This window comes from Chanodichthys erythropterus, chromosome 13, assembly GCF_024489055.1.
Source record: "Chanodichthys erythropterus isolate Z2021 chromosome 13, ASM2448905v1, whole genome shotgun sequence".
Classification (NCBI taxonomy): domain Eukaryota; kingdom Metazoa; phylum Chordata; class Actinopteri; order Cypriniformes; family Xenocyprididae; genus Chanodichthys; species Chanodichthys erythropterus.
Window position 1 is genome coordinate 14,313,464 of NC_090233.1, and position 21,978 is coordinate 14,335,441.

A 21,978-nucleotide genomic window follows, 5' to 3' on the forward strand; every position below is an offset into this window, starting at 1 on the left:
GAATATATGGAATGAATGTCTGAATATATGGAATGAAAGTCTGAAAATATGGAAAGAAAGTCTGAATATATGGAAAGAAAGTCTGAATATATGGAAAGAAAGTCTGAATATATGGAAAGAAAGTCTGAATATATGGAAAGAAAGTCTGAATATATGGAAAGAAAGTCTGAATATATGGAATGAAAGTCTGAATATATGGAAAGAAAGTCTGAATATATGGAAAGAAAGTCTGAATATATGGAAAGAAAGTCTGAATATATGGAATGAAAGTCTGAATATATGGAATGAAAGTCTGAATATATGGAAAGAAAGTCTGAATATATGGAAAGAAAGTCTGAATATATGGAATGAAAGTCTGAATATATGGAAAGAAAATCTGAATATATGGAATGAAATTCTGAATATATGGAAAGAAAATCTGATTATATGGAATGAAAGTCTCAATATATGGAATGAAAATCTGAATATATGGAATGAAAGTCTGAATATATGGAATGAAAGTCTGAATATATGGAATGAATGTCTGAATATATGGAATGAAAGTCTGAAAATATGGAAAGAAAGTCTGAATATATGGAAAGAAAGTCTGAATATATGGAAAGAAAGTCTGAATATATGGAAATAAAGTCTGAATATCTAGAAAGAAAGTCTGAATATCTGGAAAGAAACTCTGAGTATATGGAAAGAAAGTCTGAATATATGGAAATAAAGTCTGAATATATGGGAAAAAAAGTCTGAATATATAGAATAAAAGTCTGAATATATGGAAAGAAAGTCTGAATATATGGAAAGAAAGTCTGAATATATGGAATGAAAGTCTGAATATCTGGAAAGAAAGTCTGAGTATATGGAAAGAAAGTCTGAATATATGGAAAGAGAGTCTGAATATATGGAAAGAAAGTCTGAATATATGGAAAGAAAGTCTGAATATATGGAAAGAAAGTCTGAATATATGGAAAGAAAGTCGGGAATATATGGAATGAAAGTCTGAATACATGGAGAGAAAGTCTGAATATATGGAATGAAAGTCTGAATATATGGAAAGAGAGTCTGAATATATGTGGAAAACACGATCATGTGGCATTAGATTGACATGAGGATAATTAAATTAAATGAGTTTTATTTTTTAGCTTAGCTATTCTAAAAATAGCATGATTTCTCATTCTCAATTCTCCTGTGTTTTCCTAATGGGGACAGACAAACGGCTCGCTGTTTTCAGGTGTGTTGTTGTGATGCACTGTGACGTGTTGTCTGTGTTCACCTGCCCACGGGCGCTAAAGGTCAGACGCGTGCTGCGGTGTCACTGCAATTAAAGCGACCCTTAGAGTGAGCAGATGTATCTGCACAACAAAATACTTTATTTAGGTCAAAGAACTACTGTAATTCAGACTCTGGAGGATGCATTAAGATGACAAAATAAATATGAGAAAACACAAAAAGAAGTAGTTCTGAGTGCAGATTTAGTTTATATTAGAATACAGAAAGGAAAAAGTCAAGAACTCACCAACTAATACCTTGTTAGGCTGAAGAATATAAGACAAGAAGAACACAAGGGTTATAAATACACAGGGAAGCAAATGAACAAACTACAATCAAGAAGAGATCAGGAAACAATGCTGCCTTCAGCTCATATATCTCTGATTCAGAAAAACAACATGGAAGTAGACTAAACATAAAGAATGGATGGATGTAAATAATAATACAAAAAAATCATTTCTTTGAGCAATTAGGCATGAGAGCTCCCCCTATTGGTCAAGTCTGATATGTCATGTGTGAAGAAAAACAAAAGTGAGCAGTTTGGGCCTAATGGTTAGAGAGTCTGACTTTTCAACCAAAAGTCTTGGGTTTGAGTCTCAGTACCAGCAAGAAATAAGAGGAGTGAATGAACAGCGCCCTTTTCCTCTTACAAAACAAAGAACTTTGCAAATGAAGTCTAGAATCATCTTTGAATGCTTTGTTACAGTATTTGCCCAGACACTTTTACCATAGCTTATACTTCTGCCCAAAACTTTGTCGTATAAGTCGTCCCTCGCCATTTGTGATACAGATGATAATGATTCCTCAAATCATGGAGGGAGGTGTGCTATTACTTTTTTAAAAAATAGGTCTTACGATTTTCGAATATAAAGCTTTGACATCTTAGAAAAAAAATGCATTTAAAATAGATTTCCAGACCCCTTAGTTGCCATTTCATATCAGATTAAGCATTGCTATTTATTGAAATGGGCACATGTGTATAATTAGTTTTGGCATCATACTGTCGTCAGGGTCAGCACTCACCTACAAAAGTTGTTGTAACGTACAAGAAAACATATTTGAGTAAAGGTGAAAAAAATATAAATTTAAATTACTTAAAGTTTGCATGAAACGAAAGTTGTACTCATCTTTGTGCCGTATGAGTGAAACGGCTTCTGGAACAAGAACAAATGTAGGGCGGGGCTTGATTTTGTCGGTGGGGAATTGATTGGATGGTTTGCTATTGGTGGATCTCATGTGAGTGACAGGTTGCCCCGCCCTCGTCATCAGAGGAGAGAAGAGATGTCGCTGAGAGAGGGAGGAGAGGATATTTTGTTTTAAGATTACCAGGAACATGAATTTAAAACAATAATGATAAATCATTTTTAATAAACAATTCAATATTCCATAGAAAAACAGATCCGGTGTTTTCCAGCCCTGGACTCATGTGATCTCTGTCTGTCTTCAGGTGACGGAGACGCGGACGGGTCCGCTGGGCTGCAGCACGTATGATAATCTGGACTCGGTCAGTTCTGTTCTTCTTCAGAGCCCGGAGAGCAAACTCCATCTGCAAGGTATGTGACTTATCTTTTTATTTGACTGCACTTCTGGTTTGGTTTGTCTGACTATCTGCACAAGCTCAATCGAGTCAGAAACCCCCAAAAAACAAACAAACCAACAAAAAAGGATGAGAATTGAAAATTGATTGAAGACCTGCAGTAGTGCTGAACGAAGAAGGACAGGGAGGATAAAACGCTTTGTAATGAACTTAATGATTGAGAGTGAATTAAGCTCAGCTGTCTTGCTGTAAACAGCAGTGAGTGTGAACAGCAATCGCAGACTTTTTAAGGGTGCTGACAGCTGAGTTTATCACCGACGTTTAGAGATGAAACACAAGCCGAGCGAAAGCCTCCTAAACAGGGTCTACAACACCTTGGATTTGCATAAATGACTTACTGAATCTATCATCAATCCAGCTGCTTGTGTGTCAAATTAAAAGGAGATATAAAAAAACCCTGCAGAAATGCTTTTGTTTTCAGCATTTACATATGAAAAAGATTATGTCTTTATAACTCTAGTCTATCAGAAAACACTTTTTGGGGATTTTAGTCTGTGCACATCTGCTGTATTGACACGTTTCAGAGAAGAAGAACACAGCTGCGAAGAGATGCGCCTGCAGAGAAAATAAATGTGTGTGATCTGTCTGGCTGATAATACTAGAGGTTACAGCGAGATGTGCTCTCCAGAATAGGGGATAACAAGGAATTTAACCAATTCTGATATTGTGCTGTCAATCGATAAATAAATTAATAATAATATCAAAAATAATAATTGCACTTTTTTTTTTCTTTTTTTTCCCTGTAATGCATTGTGATTGATAAAACATTGGAGTTTTCAATATCTTTATATTGTAATAATTTCACAGTTTCTCTCTAAATTAAAGCAGAAACAACTTAAAGACAGTATATTTGAAATATTAGTTTAATGGCATCTTTTTATGAATGAAGGCTAGAATCACTGATACTAATACTGATGTTTTTAAACAACATTTCAGTATAACTTAAAGCTATCTCTTTTATTTTATTTATTATTTATTAGGTGAACTTGAAACAATCTTCAAATAAACCCATTATAATAAATGTCATATTTACCTGTCTAACAGGTAGAAAATATACTGAAATTGAATAAAGTTATCAAACACTTTACATTCTTCACTGCATAAATTATAAATTAAATATAGATTAATCCTAATTAAAGCTACAATTTCCTTTGTTACCTTTGATGAACATTAATGACAGACATCACAGCGACTGTTTATTAGGCTGCTGTCACTTTAAGAGCTGCTGCTGCCGAACATGAAGCGGATCTGACGCGTGTCTTATTTTCTCACTCTTTAAGTTCATTTAAGATGTTATTTAACTCATTCAAGACTGCTATTATAAGGATACTCGAGAAAACTGGCATTTTGGCATATTTCTGTGTGTTATTGTTTGATAAAGCATGAAAGAGAACTCGTCTTTCTGTGCGCATGAATCGTGTTCACATTCACAGACAGCGCATTCTCGTTTGTTTTGTTCTCTTTTTTGGTCTTTTACCTTTTCCATTTTTGTATGGACATTTTATTGGGTACATTTGTTTGTGATTTAGACAGATGAGTTGTCTGTCATTAATTTGTGACTCTTTTAGTAAAACATACCTGTTCTTGATTTGCACTACAATGGTCAGTATTGTGTATTTATCTGTTTGAATTATTTCATTAAATTCAGACTCACTGCAACTCATAAAACATCAGTTGTTCAGCTGTGGTGTTGTAGATTCAGCCCCGTCACAGTGTTTTATCACACAGTGGATGGAAACACATGCAGAAACGCTCCTCCGTTCACCAGCCAGTGCTCACAGTTACACAGATCTGTCAGGTTTAATATGAAGTTTGATACTTGTGTCATACTCCTGTTAAATCACATGTATTATTGCTTTTACTCAATAATTGTCTAGTTAGCCGAAGCACTCTGCTCTTTTATTTATGCATCTTCCCTTTTGGTTAACTCACATTTTTTTTGTCATAATCTGAAATATGAATGCTTTTTAGAAGTACCACTAAAACATTTGAGGGTTTGTAATGAACAGGAACAGCCGCAAGAAGACCAACTTTATCCATCTTTTATCTGGGCGTCTGATTTTGAATATTTTCTCTGAAAGCTCTCTGTAGGTAAGGGCCTTTGATGCCACACGTCATTACGCTGCAGAAAACATCCCGTTGCGCCGCGGCAGAGAGCGGTCATCTGTGCGCTCTTCATCTGGATAAAAGTCTTGTGCTGTTGCTCTGCCATCAGGTTGTTGTCTTTGAGATGTTTGGAGAAAATGGATTTGATGGCTGTTGATGGAAAGACGAGCAAACATCTCTCGTCATCTGCTGATAAAACAGGTCATAAGGTCGCCTGCTTACACAGGAGAATACGGAAGCCCATTTATGCCACATGAGAAAAACTAAAATCATGCTTTGGTAAATTAAAATTATTACATATATAGTCAAAACTATGAGATTCTAGATAAGTAAAAATTATGAAATGCAAAGTCAAAAATATGAGATGTTTATGAGATTTAAAAAAAAATAAAAATAATTATGAGATAATTATGAGATTTAAAAAAAATAAATTAATTAAAAAGTTTGAATTTTGTCATATTTATCTCATAATTTCAATTTACTAGTTATGTTTTATATTATAGTTTTGAATTATTGTCATAATTACATTTTCTCTCACTTTTGACTCGTAATTTTTTAATCATGATTTTTTATCCATGTCAATTATGACTATCTCATAATTTGGACTTTTCAATTTTGACTTTTTTCATAACTTTTTTACTTACAATTATCATAATTCTGAGTTTTATGTAATAATTTCACATATTTGTCATAATTATTATACTTTTTCATGCTATAATATGACTCATATTTTTCACTCATGTCAATTATAATTTTATCTCATAATTCTGAGTGTCATAATTATTGTATTTTGTCACGTTTTTTGTTTTGCCATGTCAGAATTATAACCATCTCATATTTTTGACTGATGTCAGTTTTTACTTTTTGTCATAGTCATGACAATTTATCATAATTTTATCTCATAATTTGTCATAATTATTACATTTTTAAAACTTTTAATTGCATAATCTGATTGACCAAATCATGATTTAATGGTGAAGATGGGCTTCCATAGGAATAGAGCAGCTGACTGACGGGTAAATCTGAAACTACTGACAGCGAAACAAGAAACCGGCATATGAAAAAAAAAAAAAAAAACACAATCACAAACTTTTCACAGAAAACAGAATAAATGAACGAAAATGACTTTATTTCCTTCCATCCATAACAAAACAGCTGGACAGTGCGCCATGAAATGGAACACATTCCTTTTTCCTCAAAATCATCTCTTTTTTTGTCTATTCTTTAGTTACTGTGGTGAAATGCAGAGGTGTAAACATAAATCACCTGCTCCAAACACTTCTAGAAGGTCAGAATGAAACTGCAAGGTGTTTAAGTTTTGTTTTCACTTCAGTATTTTTCCCACCAGAGACAAAACAAAGAGTCCGAGAGAACAGCTGTAGAAACTGATTATCAGGCGTTTTCTGAGGACACTCGTAATATGTTTCGTTCTGTTCATCCTCAAACTTTTAGTTTCTCAAAATTGCAACGTCATTGTTCGTTTTCATTTCTTCAAGCACTATGTATTTCAGCATGGCCCTATATTCAGAACTGACTGTCCAGATAAAATGTCACGATTACCTTTTTTAGTTTTTATTCTGTGGCAGAAATAAGTTTCAGAATACAGGAAAACTGAAGTAGTGAATCATCATTTCACGAAGGCAAAAATGTTCTCAGCATTTTCTGTATGGGTGAACAGGACCGTGTCTCTCTCTCTGAAGCGTTGAATGAAGATGCCCCATGATTGACACGGACTGAGATTTAACACACTTACATGAGCGAGACGGACGCGATCACGTCGTCTGTCGTCTCCTATTAGATAACCTCCTCCTGCGTCTGCATCTCTTAATGAATGAAGAAAGGTCACTTTGAAGGAATTGTTGTCGCCATTAATAAAATTGCCTCGCAATCCTCTGACCGCAGTCTAGTGCAGGTAATAATCCTGATGGGAATATCGAAGGAGGGGAGGATCCAGCCGTTTGAAGAAATCTGTAAACAAGATGAAGAATCGCCTGTGACTTCATTTCATAAAGCACCTAATCATCATCTACTCACCCTCATGTCATTCTAAACCCAAAAGATGTTTAGCAAATGGAGGTTTGCAAAGTAATTGCTTTCCTCGTATGTAAAAGAGCAGCGTGAACATTCTGCTTTTGTGCTCGAGAGATGAAAGAGAGTCATGACGGGTTGACGGGACTTTTACGTTTGGCTGAACGAACCTTTTAAAGGGATGTTTTTGAAGGTCTGAAGATGAAGGTCTTTACGGGTCAGTGGAGTTTAGAGGACTCTTTCTCTCTCCGTACGTCCTGTTTCAGAATAATGAGCTGGTGGCTATTTTAAAAGTTCAGCATTACAGTATTTCAGAAACTGCCTCCGAGGGTTGAGAATGAAATGTGACATTTTCCGTTTGACACGCAGGCTCTCTGACATCTTTGTCGGTGACTGTAAAAGTGCGTTTTAATGTGTCACTGTTATAGTGTTTCGTCAAACATACATCTCTGCGTTTAAAGCAGATTTATGCATTGGTCCATTAACTGTATTGGTGATCAGCGCTGGAGCGTTTCACTGTTTTCATCACTCTGCTGGTCTGCTTTTTTGGAACCATTTCTGTTGGAGCAAAAATTCATAATATCTTGTGATATCATGTCTGAAACGACAGTTACATCTAAATTATCCTATTATCACTGAATCAATGCCAACAAAGCTAATTTTATGGATTAAATCAGGTGGAAATAGCTGTTTAAATGGGTCCTTGATTATGATTTCACTTTTTTAACTTTAGTTAGTGTGTAATGTTGCTGTTTGAGCATAAACAACATCTGCAAGGTTACAGCACTGAAAGTTCAATGCAAAGGGAAATATATTCTTTTAAAGAATTCACTGTTTAAGGACTAAAACAAACGGCTGGTAGGGACTACAACAAGCTTCTTCCCAAGTTGGTGGCATCACTAAACCTAAAATTTACATAAACCTCGCCCCCGAGAAAACACAACAGAGGGGGCGGATTAACAAGATGAACATGACGACACATGCTAGTGGATGTCTGCGTGAGATTCTCCAGCTTTGTTGTTGTTGAGCTGTTAAAGCTCCGCCCTCTTCTGGAAAGGGGGCAGGAGCAGCAGCTCATTTGCATTTAAAGGGACACACAAAAAATTGCTCATAAAAGCAGCTGTGAGCAAATTATTTTAACTATTACTTCATTAATTAAAGGTGCCCTGGATTCAAAAATGTAATTTACCTCGGCATAGTTGAATAACAAGAGTTCAGTACATGGAAATGACATACAGTGAGTCTCAAACTCCATTGTTTCATCCTTCTTATGTAAATCTCACTTGTTTAAAAGACCTCCGAAGAACAGTCGAATCTCAACATAACACCGACTGTTACGTAACAGTCAGGATCATTAATATGTACGCCCCCAATATTTGCATATGCCAGGGAGCGCGCGATTTAAAGGGGCCGCAGCCTGAATCGGTGCATAGTTAATGCCCCAAAATAGGCAGTTAAAAAATAAATTTAAAAAAATCTATGGGGTATTTTGAGCTGAAACTCCACAAACACATTCAGGGGACACCTTAGACTTATATTACATCTTTTTAAAAAAAAGTTCTAGGGCACCTTTAAACTGCACTGTAGTTTGGAATCAGTGAGATTTTTTTTTTTTTTTTTTTTTTTTTTATGTTTTTGAATAAAGTCTCTTCTGCTCACCAAATTTGATAAAAAAATACAGTAAAAATAGTAAAATATTTTTACAATTCAAAGTACCTCTTTTCTATTTGAATATATTGCAAAATTTAATTTATTCCTGTGATCAAAGCTGAATTTTCAGCATCATTACTCCAGTCTTCAGTGTCACATGATTCTTCAGAAATCATTCTGATATGATGATTTGCTGCTCAAAAAAAAAAAAAGAAGAAAAAAAAAAACATTTTTTACTTGTTTTCCACTAAATAATGAAACAGGAAAAATTGACTTTTCAAGAGAGTAGTTTATTTTTCTTACTGTAAAATATTGTTCTGCTTGTACTGAATATACTCATTAAACATGCTAATATTCAGCAACAGCGTGATCGTGTGTGCGATATTGCTCAAATATTTACACAGCTTCCAAATGTTTTACAGCAGAGGCAGTCTTTTTGTCCCTTTCTGTCTTGTTCTCGTTCAGAGAAAGACGCGAGTCGAGTGACTTTGCCTCGGGATATCTGACGGAGCGTGATAATGACATGCTGTTACATTTCCAAGCGCAATAAAATCAACTTTGCCATCGTGTCAACATCACAGACGTGTGCTAATCAGCCGCTCTCGTCTGCTCCTGCGGGATCTTTGATTTTCTTATTTGGAAATGAATGTTAGAGTTCTGTATGTGATGAAATTGCTGTGTTGCTCCGCGGCCACACTGTGCCCATCGTGCCGGTGTCTCGGCCAGATTAGACTGTAATTGTGCCCTGGAACGCAGTCAGAACACGCTGACCTTCAGCCCAAGATGCCAACGGCCAGTCTTTGCTTTATTACTAAAGCGTGAGCTGCACTAGTGTAAATGTTGAAGCTGCTGCTGTCACAAACTGTGACTGAGAAACACGTGTGAGTGAAATGAAATGACAAAACATTAACTCCACAATTCACCACAAAGTCAGGTTTGAGCAATATGGTCTAGACACTGAATACTGGACTATTGGAAAGTCAGTGAGATCTTCTAACTAACATTGTGAGCAAAAATGTTCTTTCTCTGTTCAAAAGTTATATAATATATATATATATATATATATAATATATATATATATATATTATATATAACTTTTGAACAGAGAAAGAACATTTTTGCTCACAATGTTTTGCTCACAATGGCAGTTATTATAGTTTATATATATATATATATATAAACATGCATCATGGTTTCAAAAAAAAAAAAAAAAAAAAAAAAAAAACAACATTGATAATAAACATAAATGTTTCTTGAGCAGCAAATCATCATAGAATGATTTCTGAAGGATCATGTGACACTGAAGACTGGAGTAATGATGCTGAAAATTCAGCTTTGATCACTGGATATAAATTACACTTTACTATATATTCACATAGAAAACAGCTGTTATAAATTGTAATAATATTTCACTATTTTTACCTTTTTACTGTATTTTTGATCAAATAAATGCAGCCTTGGTAAGCAGAAGAGACTTTTTTAAAAAGCATTAAAACGTCTTAAAGACCCCAAACAATTGAATGCTATCATGTTTATCAGAACTCTTAAATTTTCAAGCATTTATTTTTAGCTTTCGTATTTAAGACAATATAGAGATTATTATCATCATAATTACTACTATAACATTACACATTCAGTGTTTATATCAGTGGCTTCAGCATCCATTCTGACTGTCAGTGTGCTTTGCAAAATAACAAAGTTAAATCCATTTAATATTTGCAATGCATGTGATTAAAGATGGCATTGTGCAAAAAAAAAAGAGATGTATTTAATGTATTTATTGGTTGTAAATCCATTAATGGTTGCAATCAGATATGCTTGAGAAATGCATGTTATTCTGAACAAGCCTGCAAAGCAACTTCTTAAACTAACTGACTGGTTGCTAACTAGATTATGAAATCATGTAGGTATATGTTTTTCTACCACTTTAATGTCTTTTGAATTGGACAGGACATACATTGAAAGTTGAGCATAATGATTGGATTATTTAAAAAAAGATTCTAGTTCCTTTTCAAGCTGTTAATTTTACAACACCTAAAGCAATCTTACTTACCATTGACTATATAACTGCTGTGCATGACAAATACATGTATTGTAGAAATATAGTGTGCCAAGATCGAAGCAGACGAATATCACAGGCATTTACCAACGTCTAGCTGAGAATGATAATTTTCCACATGAGAAGCATGACCGATTGATTCAACAATCCACGTTCACTTTGAGGCAGCTTGCTCGGGTTTTCCAGCACGTGTTGTTCTGCACTCTCGGTTGGACGGTCAAAATGTGGCGTGTGTTAGCGCTATCCCAGAATCCCTCAGTCAGTGTGAACAGTATGGCCTGGAGAACTGGATACTCAAGCCACCCATCCGGTGAATGGAGAGGCAGAGGAGGGTGAATGGTTGGTGGGGGAGATGATTCCTGAACTGCAGACCAGCGCAGAATCCCACTGTTGGAGAGCAGAGCCGAGACCCAGTCCAGAAACGCCAAGGGTTTACAGATGATCAACTGAGAGCAGCTTTTGCTATGGACATGCTGAAAATACACATGATTTTACTCAAATGTGAGATTGTTTTGGTTGTGAATGGAAAATTCTTTGGTGCACAGCATATTTTAAAGATAAATGGATATAACACAAATCTTTTCTCTCCTATTTCTTCCGAATATCTGAAACGTCTTCTGGAACAAGATTGATTTTCTCTGTGGGGAATTGATTGGATGGTTGTGGTTTGCTATTGGTGGATCTCATGTGAGTGACAGGTTGCTCCGCCCTCGTCATCAGAGAAGAGAAGAGATGTCGCTGAGACGTTCCATCTCAATCATGGCTTTAACAAGCAAGAATTTTGGCATGCTAATTAGTTAATTAACCTACTAAAATATATAGAAGAGAGTGGGGTAAGATGAGCCAGTCGATAAGTTGATCCACCACTTGTATCTTGTATCAACCATAAACTTATATTGTCATGTGACCAAATATTTTGGAATCATTTCTGCCAGAATGTGAAACGGAGAAGCCCATTGGAGGAGCGGTACACAGCTTAGTTTACATAATAAATAATAGTTAAGCATCCAGATAAATTGGCAATATAGAAACATTTGGATTTGTGCCGAATGAGAGAGGTAGGATACATGATGTTTCAGTTTCGCTTTAAATTAATTTGTTACTTGACTTTTATAGGCCTACTTGTTATGTTATGAATACCGTTAATTTAAAGGATTTGTTGTGAAAAGAGGGGAACTAAAATAGCTATGTTTATCTGTGTTTATAATGCTTGTAAACATTTCGCTTTATTTAGGCTACCAGTATTTTACTTTATTTCTGGATGCAATAATAAAATGCGACCTATACGCATTTTTTTTTTTTCTTTCTTAGTTTTATATAGAGTGTTTTTTGTTGTTGTTGTTGTTGTTGTTTTTTAACCATGGAGGAAACGTTTTAAAATATACTGAACAATTAGAAATTTGAATATTAAATTAGTAAATTATCTTTTCAATTTCACATGGGTTTGATTCAGATTCAGTTAGATTATCAGTTTACACCCAGATGTTGCAACTTACCCATTGACGGATCAACTTACCCCTAACCGATGGGGTAAAATGAGCATCAGGAACACTTGCAAACTCAAGCAAATAAGTTTCAGTACATTGAAAAGTTCAGGTTTGCTAAACTTTGACATATGGACTTGTATCATGTGACCGATAGAAGATGGATACATCACATCATGACCTCTTAGCTGAATTTAAAGAAGGAGCATGTCGTCATATCAGGACAGTTGCGGTGTCCGAAGAAATTTCCCATGTTCAAAATCTAGTGTTACTGTCCCTTCAAGGTGGGGTATGTATTTTTTCAACACCAACAACAAACGTGTAACCAATCAGCATTAGGGGACGTATGACAGTCGAGGAGACAGAATGGGCAAGAGGGAGATTTGAAGAAGAAAAGAAAAAAAAATGCAGAAAGAGATATGATGAGACACAAGACAAAACAGCTCAAAAGAATATCACTGGAATGAAGGTTTATGACTGGGCAAGCACTTTAGGACCAGCGTTAATATTAGAAAAGCTTTCCAGCGCTGGAGAGAGATAAAGTGGGAAGGCCTGAAAACAGATGTGGAGGCTGCTTTCATTCTGCTTCCCATGTGAGTAAAACTGGGTTTGTCTGGGGCTGCTGTTCTGTTGGCGATTAACATCAAATTCTTGTTTGTATTTACTCTTGTGTACTGTGTTCATTTTTTGTGCTTCCTTGTCGTTCATCATCTGCACTTTATTTTTTGTGAAGCATTTTGTTGTGTGTCAGCTGTGATAAACAGACATCCGCTCGCATTGCGTGTGTAACAGTGACCAGAGTTGAGCACTGCGCACTGACGACCACTAGAGAATGCAACGTTTGGAGTCATCGTTAGAGCGCTCACCTTGACGGGCCAGACTGACTCTGAGCTGGGTGGTTAGGATTAGGATTGGAGGGTGAGTTTTGGAGGCGGAGCAATGAAGAGAGGGGTGGGTTTGTTTGGGTTGATTTCAAATATCAACTATGTCCAACAGCGTTGTTGAAAAAATTCATACCCCACCTTCTAGGTAGAGCAAATATTGGATGTTTCATAAGGGTCTTTCACACTGGGTAAAGTTATAGGAAGTCAGTTATAGGAACTAGTCACCAGGGTGGCACTTCATTTTCCCCTAGGACATTCGCACCGGCATTAGGAACTCCAAACTGTCATAAGCTTTGATGGTGCACCATACAGTACATTTATTTTGATGGCGCTGAGAACACCAGTGTCTGAGCGCACAATGTTCCCAAGTGCAAAACAAGCTCCGACAAGGGTAGCACACTGATCCGACAAAACCCGGCGTGGTGTCTGTTGCCGTCTGTCGGTGTGAATTGGCCTTAAAGATTGAGAAGTGCCTGGACTATCACTGTTTTCCATGTCCGTAGAATAGTTAGCATGGCTTTTTAAAAATTGGCTTTAGACCAATCAACCAAAAAGTACCAAAAAGCAGGTACTTCCACCAATAGTTACGGGAACAATTAAAAAGTTCCTCCGGTGCCTCTATATATTTCAGGTCACATAAACACTGAATGAATTCCCTTTTACAAATGGAAAGAGCTGCAGATATGTCCAGTCCCATTTCCCATTAACACTCTTAATGCATATTGAAACTATTCTTCACAAAATGTAGCTCATAAATGTGATTTGGCAATAAAAGCAGAAGCGCTCTTACACCTGCTGGCACTGGCCACAGATGCAAATAAATGAGAAACACCACACTGCTGGGATTTTACAAGGCATTATTTTTAAAGCATTGATATATTGATTTTTCCTTTCTTTTTTCCTGTAAAAGTTTCTAGATGAAAGGAAGCTTTATGGCTTTGGTTCCACAGAAGTTATTTGTAGCATAGTGTTATGGAGGAGGGAATATGCTTACTTTTTTTTCTATTGCATAACTTTTGATATTTCAATATCCTTCTTACCTTCACCCAGAATAACCATGTTCAGCATGAGTTTATACCTAAAAACAAAAGACACACTTGAAAATATTAGTATTACTGGGGATAATGGTAAAAAGACTGAAAAACTGAAATAAATTAAAGCAAATCTTTAAAACATATAAGCAAAGTGTAATTACCTAAACATTTTGTAATCATCAACATCAACATATTGAACATGTTCTGTCTTCCTGTGTTGAAACCAATCGATTCATAAGGAAAATGATGTGAAACGATTGATGAAAAGTTAATGTATCAATCTTCACAGTGTGATATTGCTTTTCTCACTTAATTTGGAGTAAATAATTGAAGGGAAAAGCAACTATCAAAGCAGCACTCAGTGTGTTTATGTTTTTATAGAGTGACTCAAATGACGCCCTTCAAAAGCAGTATGCATGTATTTAGTCATTTATTCATGACTTCAGCAGTTAAACACATTTCATGGCACAGCATGATTGTTCTTATTTTAAATAAATAAACCAATCATGAGCAAAATAAATATTCATACTTGTGAATATAAGTAAAATCGGCTCCGTCTACAACCTATATATGCAGCTCCCTGCTAAGGCGTAATATTATAATTGAAATGCATCTTCATAAGTGACTGATTTGGAACGCGCCCGTCACGTGAATAGTGCATGTGAGAATCGACTCGCAATTGATTTATTGTATAAGCCACAACAGATGGTTGTGTTTGCATATTCCATTACTAATTATATGATGGAAAACGTTACACATGCTTGGTTTCCACTTTCTGAGAGTGAAGCTTAGAAAACCTGAGAAAAAAAAGAATTTAAATGAAGAAAATGAAGCCTACTTTTTGGACCATTAAGGTTTTTGGACTGTGGCATTTTCATAATGACTTCCACAACAACTGGTACTGCAATCAATCAATCAATCAATCAGTCAGTCCGTCCATCCATCCATCCATCCATCCATCCATCCATCCATCCATCCATCCATCCATCCATCCATCCATTCCACCAACCAACCAACTGAAACTCAAATGTACAATTGCAACTATGACAGTTTGGTCATAATGGTGAAAAGTCTGCATCATCTTTATGCATAATATATAATACTTTCCTTTGTAAAAATTGTGAAGCAGTACATGAGATTAACGTGTGATTGCTTATTATGCTCCTGGCATTCTTAACTGGTGACATCAATAACTTCAGGATATCAATTTGTATAATGATGCACCTTTTGGGACCAATAAATAACATGAAATCAAGGAGAGGGCATTTCTAAGCAGCTGTAGTTAAAACGAGCCGTTTATCGGTTAATTTACACCGTATTTTCTCTCCGATAGAAACGAGGATCTTAAGAGACACACTGTGATGAATCCACGACTGGAAAGAGGAAAGAAAGTTCCTTTTTGTTGCTGCTTGTTTTGTTTCTCTCTTTCATACACACCCGTTCTGTTCTAGCTGGAGCCATAAGCTCATCCTGGAAGATTTATGAATATGTTAGAATAGCCTGAGCCAACAGTTTTCAAAGAAGTGGAGTGAAAATAAATTAAATAGCCCCACAGGCAATTCATCTGCTGCTTGATGGATTACATACTCATCTTCATACTCTCTCTCACTCTCTCACTCCTGCTCTCGCTTTCTTCTGAAGATTGGCAAACATTTGGCAAACAAATGAACAAACACGAAACAACTCAATTAGGACATATGCGCAATGAAGTCTGTCAGTGATGAATTGAGGATGGAAAATATGTCTGGGATGGAGGAGACAACATGAAAAATTATTTGTCTTTCGAGGTGACCGGATCAATGTTTATGTTTTTCTCAGCTAAAAGACTGAAAACATGCCTGTAGATTCTGGAAAACATTTATGGTTTCTTGTATCAGGATTTAGGGGCCATATTATGAATTATTATTTATCTTTATATATCTTCTGTTCACCAAGGCTGCATTTATTTGCAGTCATTTTATGCCAGACTTCTTCACAAACAATCAATTCAACGCTGGATTTGCACAAAAGATGAACATGACGACACATGCTAGTGGATGAGTTGAATCAACTCCACAGCAACTACATCAATTTATCCACTAACCATTCAGAAACGTCTAAAAGTTGTAACTTCTTCCTGAGTCTCTCCATCAGTGTCGACTCCGGTTTGAACAATGTAAGGCTGAACACTTTCCTCATTTTGGCTGCGTGAGATTCTCCAGCTTTGTTGTTGTTGAGCTGTTAAAGCTCCGCCCTCTTCTGGAAAGCGGAGCTCATTTGCATTTAAAGGGACACACACAAAAATGGCATGTTTTTGCTCACACCCAAATAGAGGCAAATTTGACAAGCTATAATAAATGATCTGTGGGGGATTTTGAGCTGAAACTTCACAGACACATCCTGGAGACACCAGAGACTGATATTACATCTTGTGAAAAGGGGCATTATAGGTCCCCTTTAAATGTAATTTATTCCTGTGATCAGAGCTGAATTTTCAGCATCATTACTCCATTCTTCAGTGTCACATGATTCTTCAGAAATCATTCTGATAGGAATGTAGATTCAACGGAGGAACAGAGGAGCATCGCACGGCACAATAATCAGAGGCCCTGTTGTTCAGTTTGTTAAGCAATACAAATCGAAAGCTCAGTATGACGGACAATCCAATCACGTTTAACTGTGGCGAGAGCGTCGGACTGATGTGGCTCAGTTGTTGAAGATCATTCCCCTTATAAACGCACAGTCACTGGGCATAGCTCTTCTGTAATGGTGCATCATTTAAAAGATTGATGCCACTATCCTCATATTCGGCTCTCTGGGTTGCCAGGCATCCAGCGGGCTGATGAAATCCTTCCTCGCTGACCCTGAGGTCAGCTCTCAATCTGAGGTGGTCAATCAAGAGTGAGTTTCTATTTGGACTAGTGGGGCAGATAAATCAGCCATTTCCCTCCTCCTTGAGACCTTCTCTGACAGTAAATATATTTTCTTAGCCCTCATCCTCCAAAGCAATTTCAAGATGCTCTGTTTTTATATTGATTCGGTTTTAGTTTTCTGATGCTTGTGACAGCGCGTGACCAGCGTTTATTTACAACATGACTCTAACAGCCAATGAGTCTTCTGATCTCACATAAAGGTATATTTCAATTTGAAACACTTCATTTTGAAAAGAAATCTCGCCTTCTCAGAACTTTGACTAACGTCCTGGGAAGGTTAAAGTAACTTGCTCTCAAAGTTTGTTCATTCGAAGCGCTCATGAAGACTTTTTGCTTGACTTGACATTTTAGAGTGTTTAAATCACTTTGCCAACCTTAAATACTTTATATGATGTATTGAAAATCCCCAAAATGTATGAGTCTATTTAAACACTAAAGCTCTGTTCCAAATCCTAGAGTGCTTTCTACCTAGACAATATTTTGGTTCAAGCTCCGCTGTTTTAAAAGGTTGGCAATATGACTTTGCTTCCTTCCCAGATACTTTTGTCGGGGCCAATTTTGCATCTATGAATGCATTGCGATTGAGAAAACGTCATTCAAGACGGTGCACAAGCAGAATGTCGACTATAAATGCATCTCATTCAATACTGAAAGGTATAAGTGCAAATAGTTCAGTCTAATCAATCACCTACATTTGTGTGAGCACCGATACACTGATAACTGCAAATTCATGAAGTGACCGAGTGTAAACAGACCCTAGATTTCAGCAAGTTTTTGGAACAAATTTATTCTGCTTACTGCTCTATATGTGGTTAGAAATGACCAGAGACTGGTATATATTTCTAGTGTGTGTGGTCCTCAGTGTCTCAGCACCGCCGGCAGCTCGCTCTCATGCGTCAGCCAGCAATTTTGTGCACAGTGCAATTTCTGCTTCACCCTTTAGACAGCAGTCTTCCTCATTAGCCAGGCAATCTTTGTGTGTCATTTTCTGTCTTTATAGTCCTTACCTACTTTTTTTTTTTTTTGACTGTCTGGCAGCCCCTGTAGAATAATGCTGTATTGACACTTGTGCCTATTAGTCATTTTTACAGTTAGTGTAATAGTCTGATAACATATTTTGCTGGAGTTTATGCTAAATAAGTAGTATTTAACCACACATGCTGATATCAGCTTGAAGAGTCTTGAGGAGTCAGCGTGCCTTTCATTTCCTATAGTTCAGTTTTGTGAAATTTCAGTAGCATGTCATATAACAACCCAGGCTCATTGGAAATACGTGCCTGTGGTGACATTTCCGCACTATATTATGTTGTTTCTTGCACGTTTTTCAGCACTTTCGAAGTGAAATGCTTAGTGGGTGATGTTTTTTTTGCATGTTCAGTTTTATCCAAAGCAGATGAATGAGAATCTGGCAATGTTTCATTACATTGGCTGTTGGAAATGAAATGTCCAGTAAGTGGAACCAAAATGGCTCTATCACGTTTGAAAATAATGTAGTATCTACACTAAACCTAACCAGAAGTGCTAACAAATTTATGAATTTGATTATATACGTATCCATTTGGTTGCGAGTGCAGTGTGCTTGCAGAGAGACTCCATCCACATGCTTGTCTAATTGGCTGATTTTTTTATTTTATTTTATTTTTATTTTTTTTAATTGATTTAGTTGCGAGTGCAGTGTGCTTTCAGGGAGACTCCGCCCACACGCTCTTCTGACTGGCTGTGATTTTTGATTGATTTGTTTGTAAGTGCAGTGTTCTTGCAAAGAGACTCCACTCACATGCTCGTCTAATTGCCTGATTTAAAAAAAAAAAACAAAACAAAAAAAACACTTTTATTGATTTGGTTGAGAGTGCAGTGTACTTTCAGGGAGACTCCGCCCACATGCTCTTCTGATTGGCTATGATTTTTTATTGATTTGGTTGAGAGTGCAGTGCGCTTACAGAGAGGCTCCGCCCACACACTCTTCTGATTGGCTGTGATTTTTTTTTATTGATTTGGTTGAGAGTGCAGTGCGCTTACAGAGAGACTCCGCCCACACACTCTTCTGATTGGCTGTGATTTTTTTTATTGATTTGGTTGAGAGTGCAGTGTTCTTACAGAGAGACTCCGCCCACACACTCTTCTGATTGGCTGTGATTTTTTTTATTGATTTGGTTGAGAGTGCAGTGCGCTTACAGATAGACTCCGCCCACACACTCTTCTGATTGGCTGTGATTTTTTTTATTGATTTGGTTGAGAGTGCAGTGCGCTTACAGAGAGACTCCGCCCACACACTCTTCTGATTGGCTGTGATTTTTTTTATTGATTTGGTTGAGAGTGCAGTGCGCTTACAGATAGACTCCGCCCACACACTCTTCTGATTGGCTGTGATTTTTTTATTGATTTGGTTGAGAGTGCAGTGCACTTGCAGAGAGACTCCGCCCACACACTCTTCTGATTGGCTGTGATTTTTTTTATTGATTTGGTTGAGAGTGCAGTGCACTTGCAGAGAGACTCCGCCCACACACTCTTCTGATTGGCTGTGATTTTTTTTATTGATTTTGTTGAGAGTGCAGTGCACTTGCAGAGAGACTCCGCCCACACACTCTTCTGATTGGCTGTGATTTTTTTTATTGATTTGGTTGAGAGTGCAGTGCACTTGCAGAGAGACTCCGCCCACACACTCTTCTGATTGGCTGTGATTTTTTTTATTGATTTTGTTGAGAGTGCAGTGCACTTGCAGAGAGACTCCGCCCACACACTCTTCTGATTGGCTGTGATTTTTTTTATTGATTTTGTTGAGAGTGCAGTGCACTTGCAGAGAGACTCCGCCCACACACTCTTCTGATTGGCTGTGATTTTTTTTATTGATTTGGTTGAGAGTGCAGTGCACTTGCAGAGAGACTCCGCCCACACACTCTTCTGATTGGCTGTGATTTTTTTTATTGATTTTGTTGAGAGTGCAGTGCACTTGCAGAGAGACTCCGCCCACACACTCTTCTGATTGGCTGTGATTTTTTTTATTGATTTGGTTGAGAGTGCAGTGCGCTTACAGAGAGACTCCGCCCACACACTCTTCTGATTGGCTGTGATTTTTTTTATTGATTTGGTTGAGAGTGCAGTGCGCTTACAGAGAGACTCCGCCCACACACTCTTCTGATTGGCTGTGATTTTTTTTTTATTGATTTGGTTGAGAGTGCAGTGCACTTGCAGAGAGACTCCGCCCACACACTCTTCTGATTGGCTGTGATTTTTTTTATTGATTTGGTTGAGAGTGCAGTGTTCTTACAGAGAGACTCCGCCCACACACTCTTCTGATTGGCTGTGATTTTTTTTATTGATTTGGTTGAAAGTGCAGTGCGCTTACAGAGAGACTCCGCCCACACACTCTTCTGATTGGCTGTGATTTTTTTTATTGATTTGGTTGAAAGTGCAGTGCGCTTACAGAGAGACTCCGCCCACACACTCTTCTGATTGGCTGTGATTTTTTTTATTGATTTGGTTGAGAGTGCAGTGCGCTTACAGAGAGACTCCGCCCACACACTCTTCTGATTGGCTGTGATTTTTTTTATTGATTTGGTTGAGAGTGCAGTGCGCATACAGAGAGACTCCACCCACACACTCTTCTGATTGGCTGTGATTTTTTTTATTGATTTGGTTGAGAGTGCAGTGTTCTTACAGAGAGACTCCGCCCACACACTCTTCTGATTGGCTGTGATTTTTTTTATTGATTTGGTTGAGAGTGCAGTGCACTTGCAGAGAGACTCCGCCCACACACTCTTCTGATTGGCTGTGATTTTTTTTTATTGATTTGGTTGAGAGTGCAGTGTTCTTACAGAGAGACTCCGCCCACACACTCTTCTGATTGGCTGTGATTTTTTTTATTGATTTGGTTGAGAGTGCAGTGCGCTTACAGAGAGACTCCGCCCACACACTCTTCTGATTGGCTGTGATTTTTTTTATTGATTTGGTTGAGAGTGCAGTGCGCTTACAGAGAGACTCCACCCACACACTCTTCTGATTGGCTGTGATTTTTTTTATTGATTTGGTTGAGAGTGCAGTGCACTTGCAGAGAGACTCCGCCCACACACTCTTCTGATTGGCTGTGATTTTTTTTATTGATTTTGTTGAGAGTGCAGTGCACTTGCAGAGAGACTCCGCCCACACACTCTTCTGATTGGCTGTGATTTTTTTTATTGATTTTGTTGAGAGTGCAGTGCACTTGCAGAGAGACTCCGCCCACACACTCTTCTGATTGGCTGTGATTTTTTTTATTGATTTGGTTGAGAGTGCAGTGCACTTGCAGAGAGACTCCGCCCACACACTCTTCTGATTGGCTGTGATTTTTTTTATTGATTTTGTTGAGAGTGCAGTGCACTTGCAGAGAGACTCCGCCCACACACTCTTCTGATTGGCTGTGATTTTTTTTATTGATTTGGTTGAGAGTGCAGTGCACTTGCAGAGAGACTCCGCCCACACACTCTTCTGATTGGCTGTGATTTTTTTTATTGATTTGGTTGAGAGTGCAGTGCGCTTACAGAGAGACTCCGCCCACACACTCTTCTGATTGGCTGTGATTTTTTTTATTGATTTGGTTGAGAGTGCAGTGCGCTTACAGAGACTCCGCTCACACACTCTTCTGATTGGCTGTGATTTTTTTTTTATTGATTTGGTTGAGAGTGCAGTGCACTTGCAGAGAGACTCCGCCCACACACTCTTCTGATTGGCTGTGATTTTTTTTATTGATTTGGTTGAGAGTGCAGTGTTCTTACAGAGAGACTCCGCCCACACACTCTTCTGATTGGCTGTGATTTTTTTTATTGATTTGGTTGAAAGTGCAGTGCGCTTACAGAGAGACTCCGCCCACACACTCTTCTGATTGGCTGTGATTTTTTTTATTGATTTGGTTGAGAGTGCAGTGCGCTTACAGAGAGACTCCGCCCACACACTCTTCTGATTGGCTGTGATTTTTTTTATTGATTTGGTTG

At 37.5% G+C, this 21,978-nt stretch overlaps 1 protein-coding gene across 1 annotated transcript in view; it reads left to right on the forward strand.

Annotated features, from left to right (window-relative positions):
* Positions 1-21,978, forward strand: part of brinp1 (bone morphogenetic protein/retinoic acid inducible neural-specific 1) — a 185,500-nt gene that overhangs the window by 129,156 nt on the left and 34,366 nt on the right. The window contains exon 5 of the mRNA XM_067406785.1: positions 2,705-2,810. Coding sequence (XP_067262886.1) covers positions 2,705-2,810 — 106 coding nt within the window. The remainder of the gene's footprint in view (positions 1-2,704; positions 2,811-21,978) is intronic.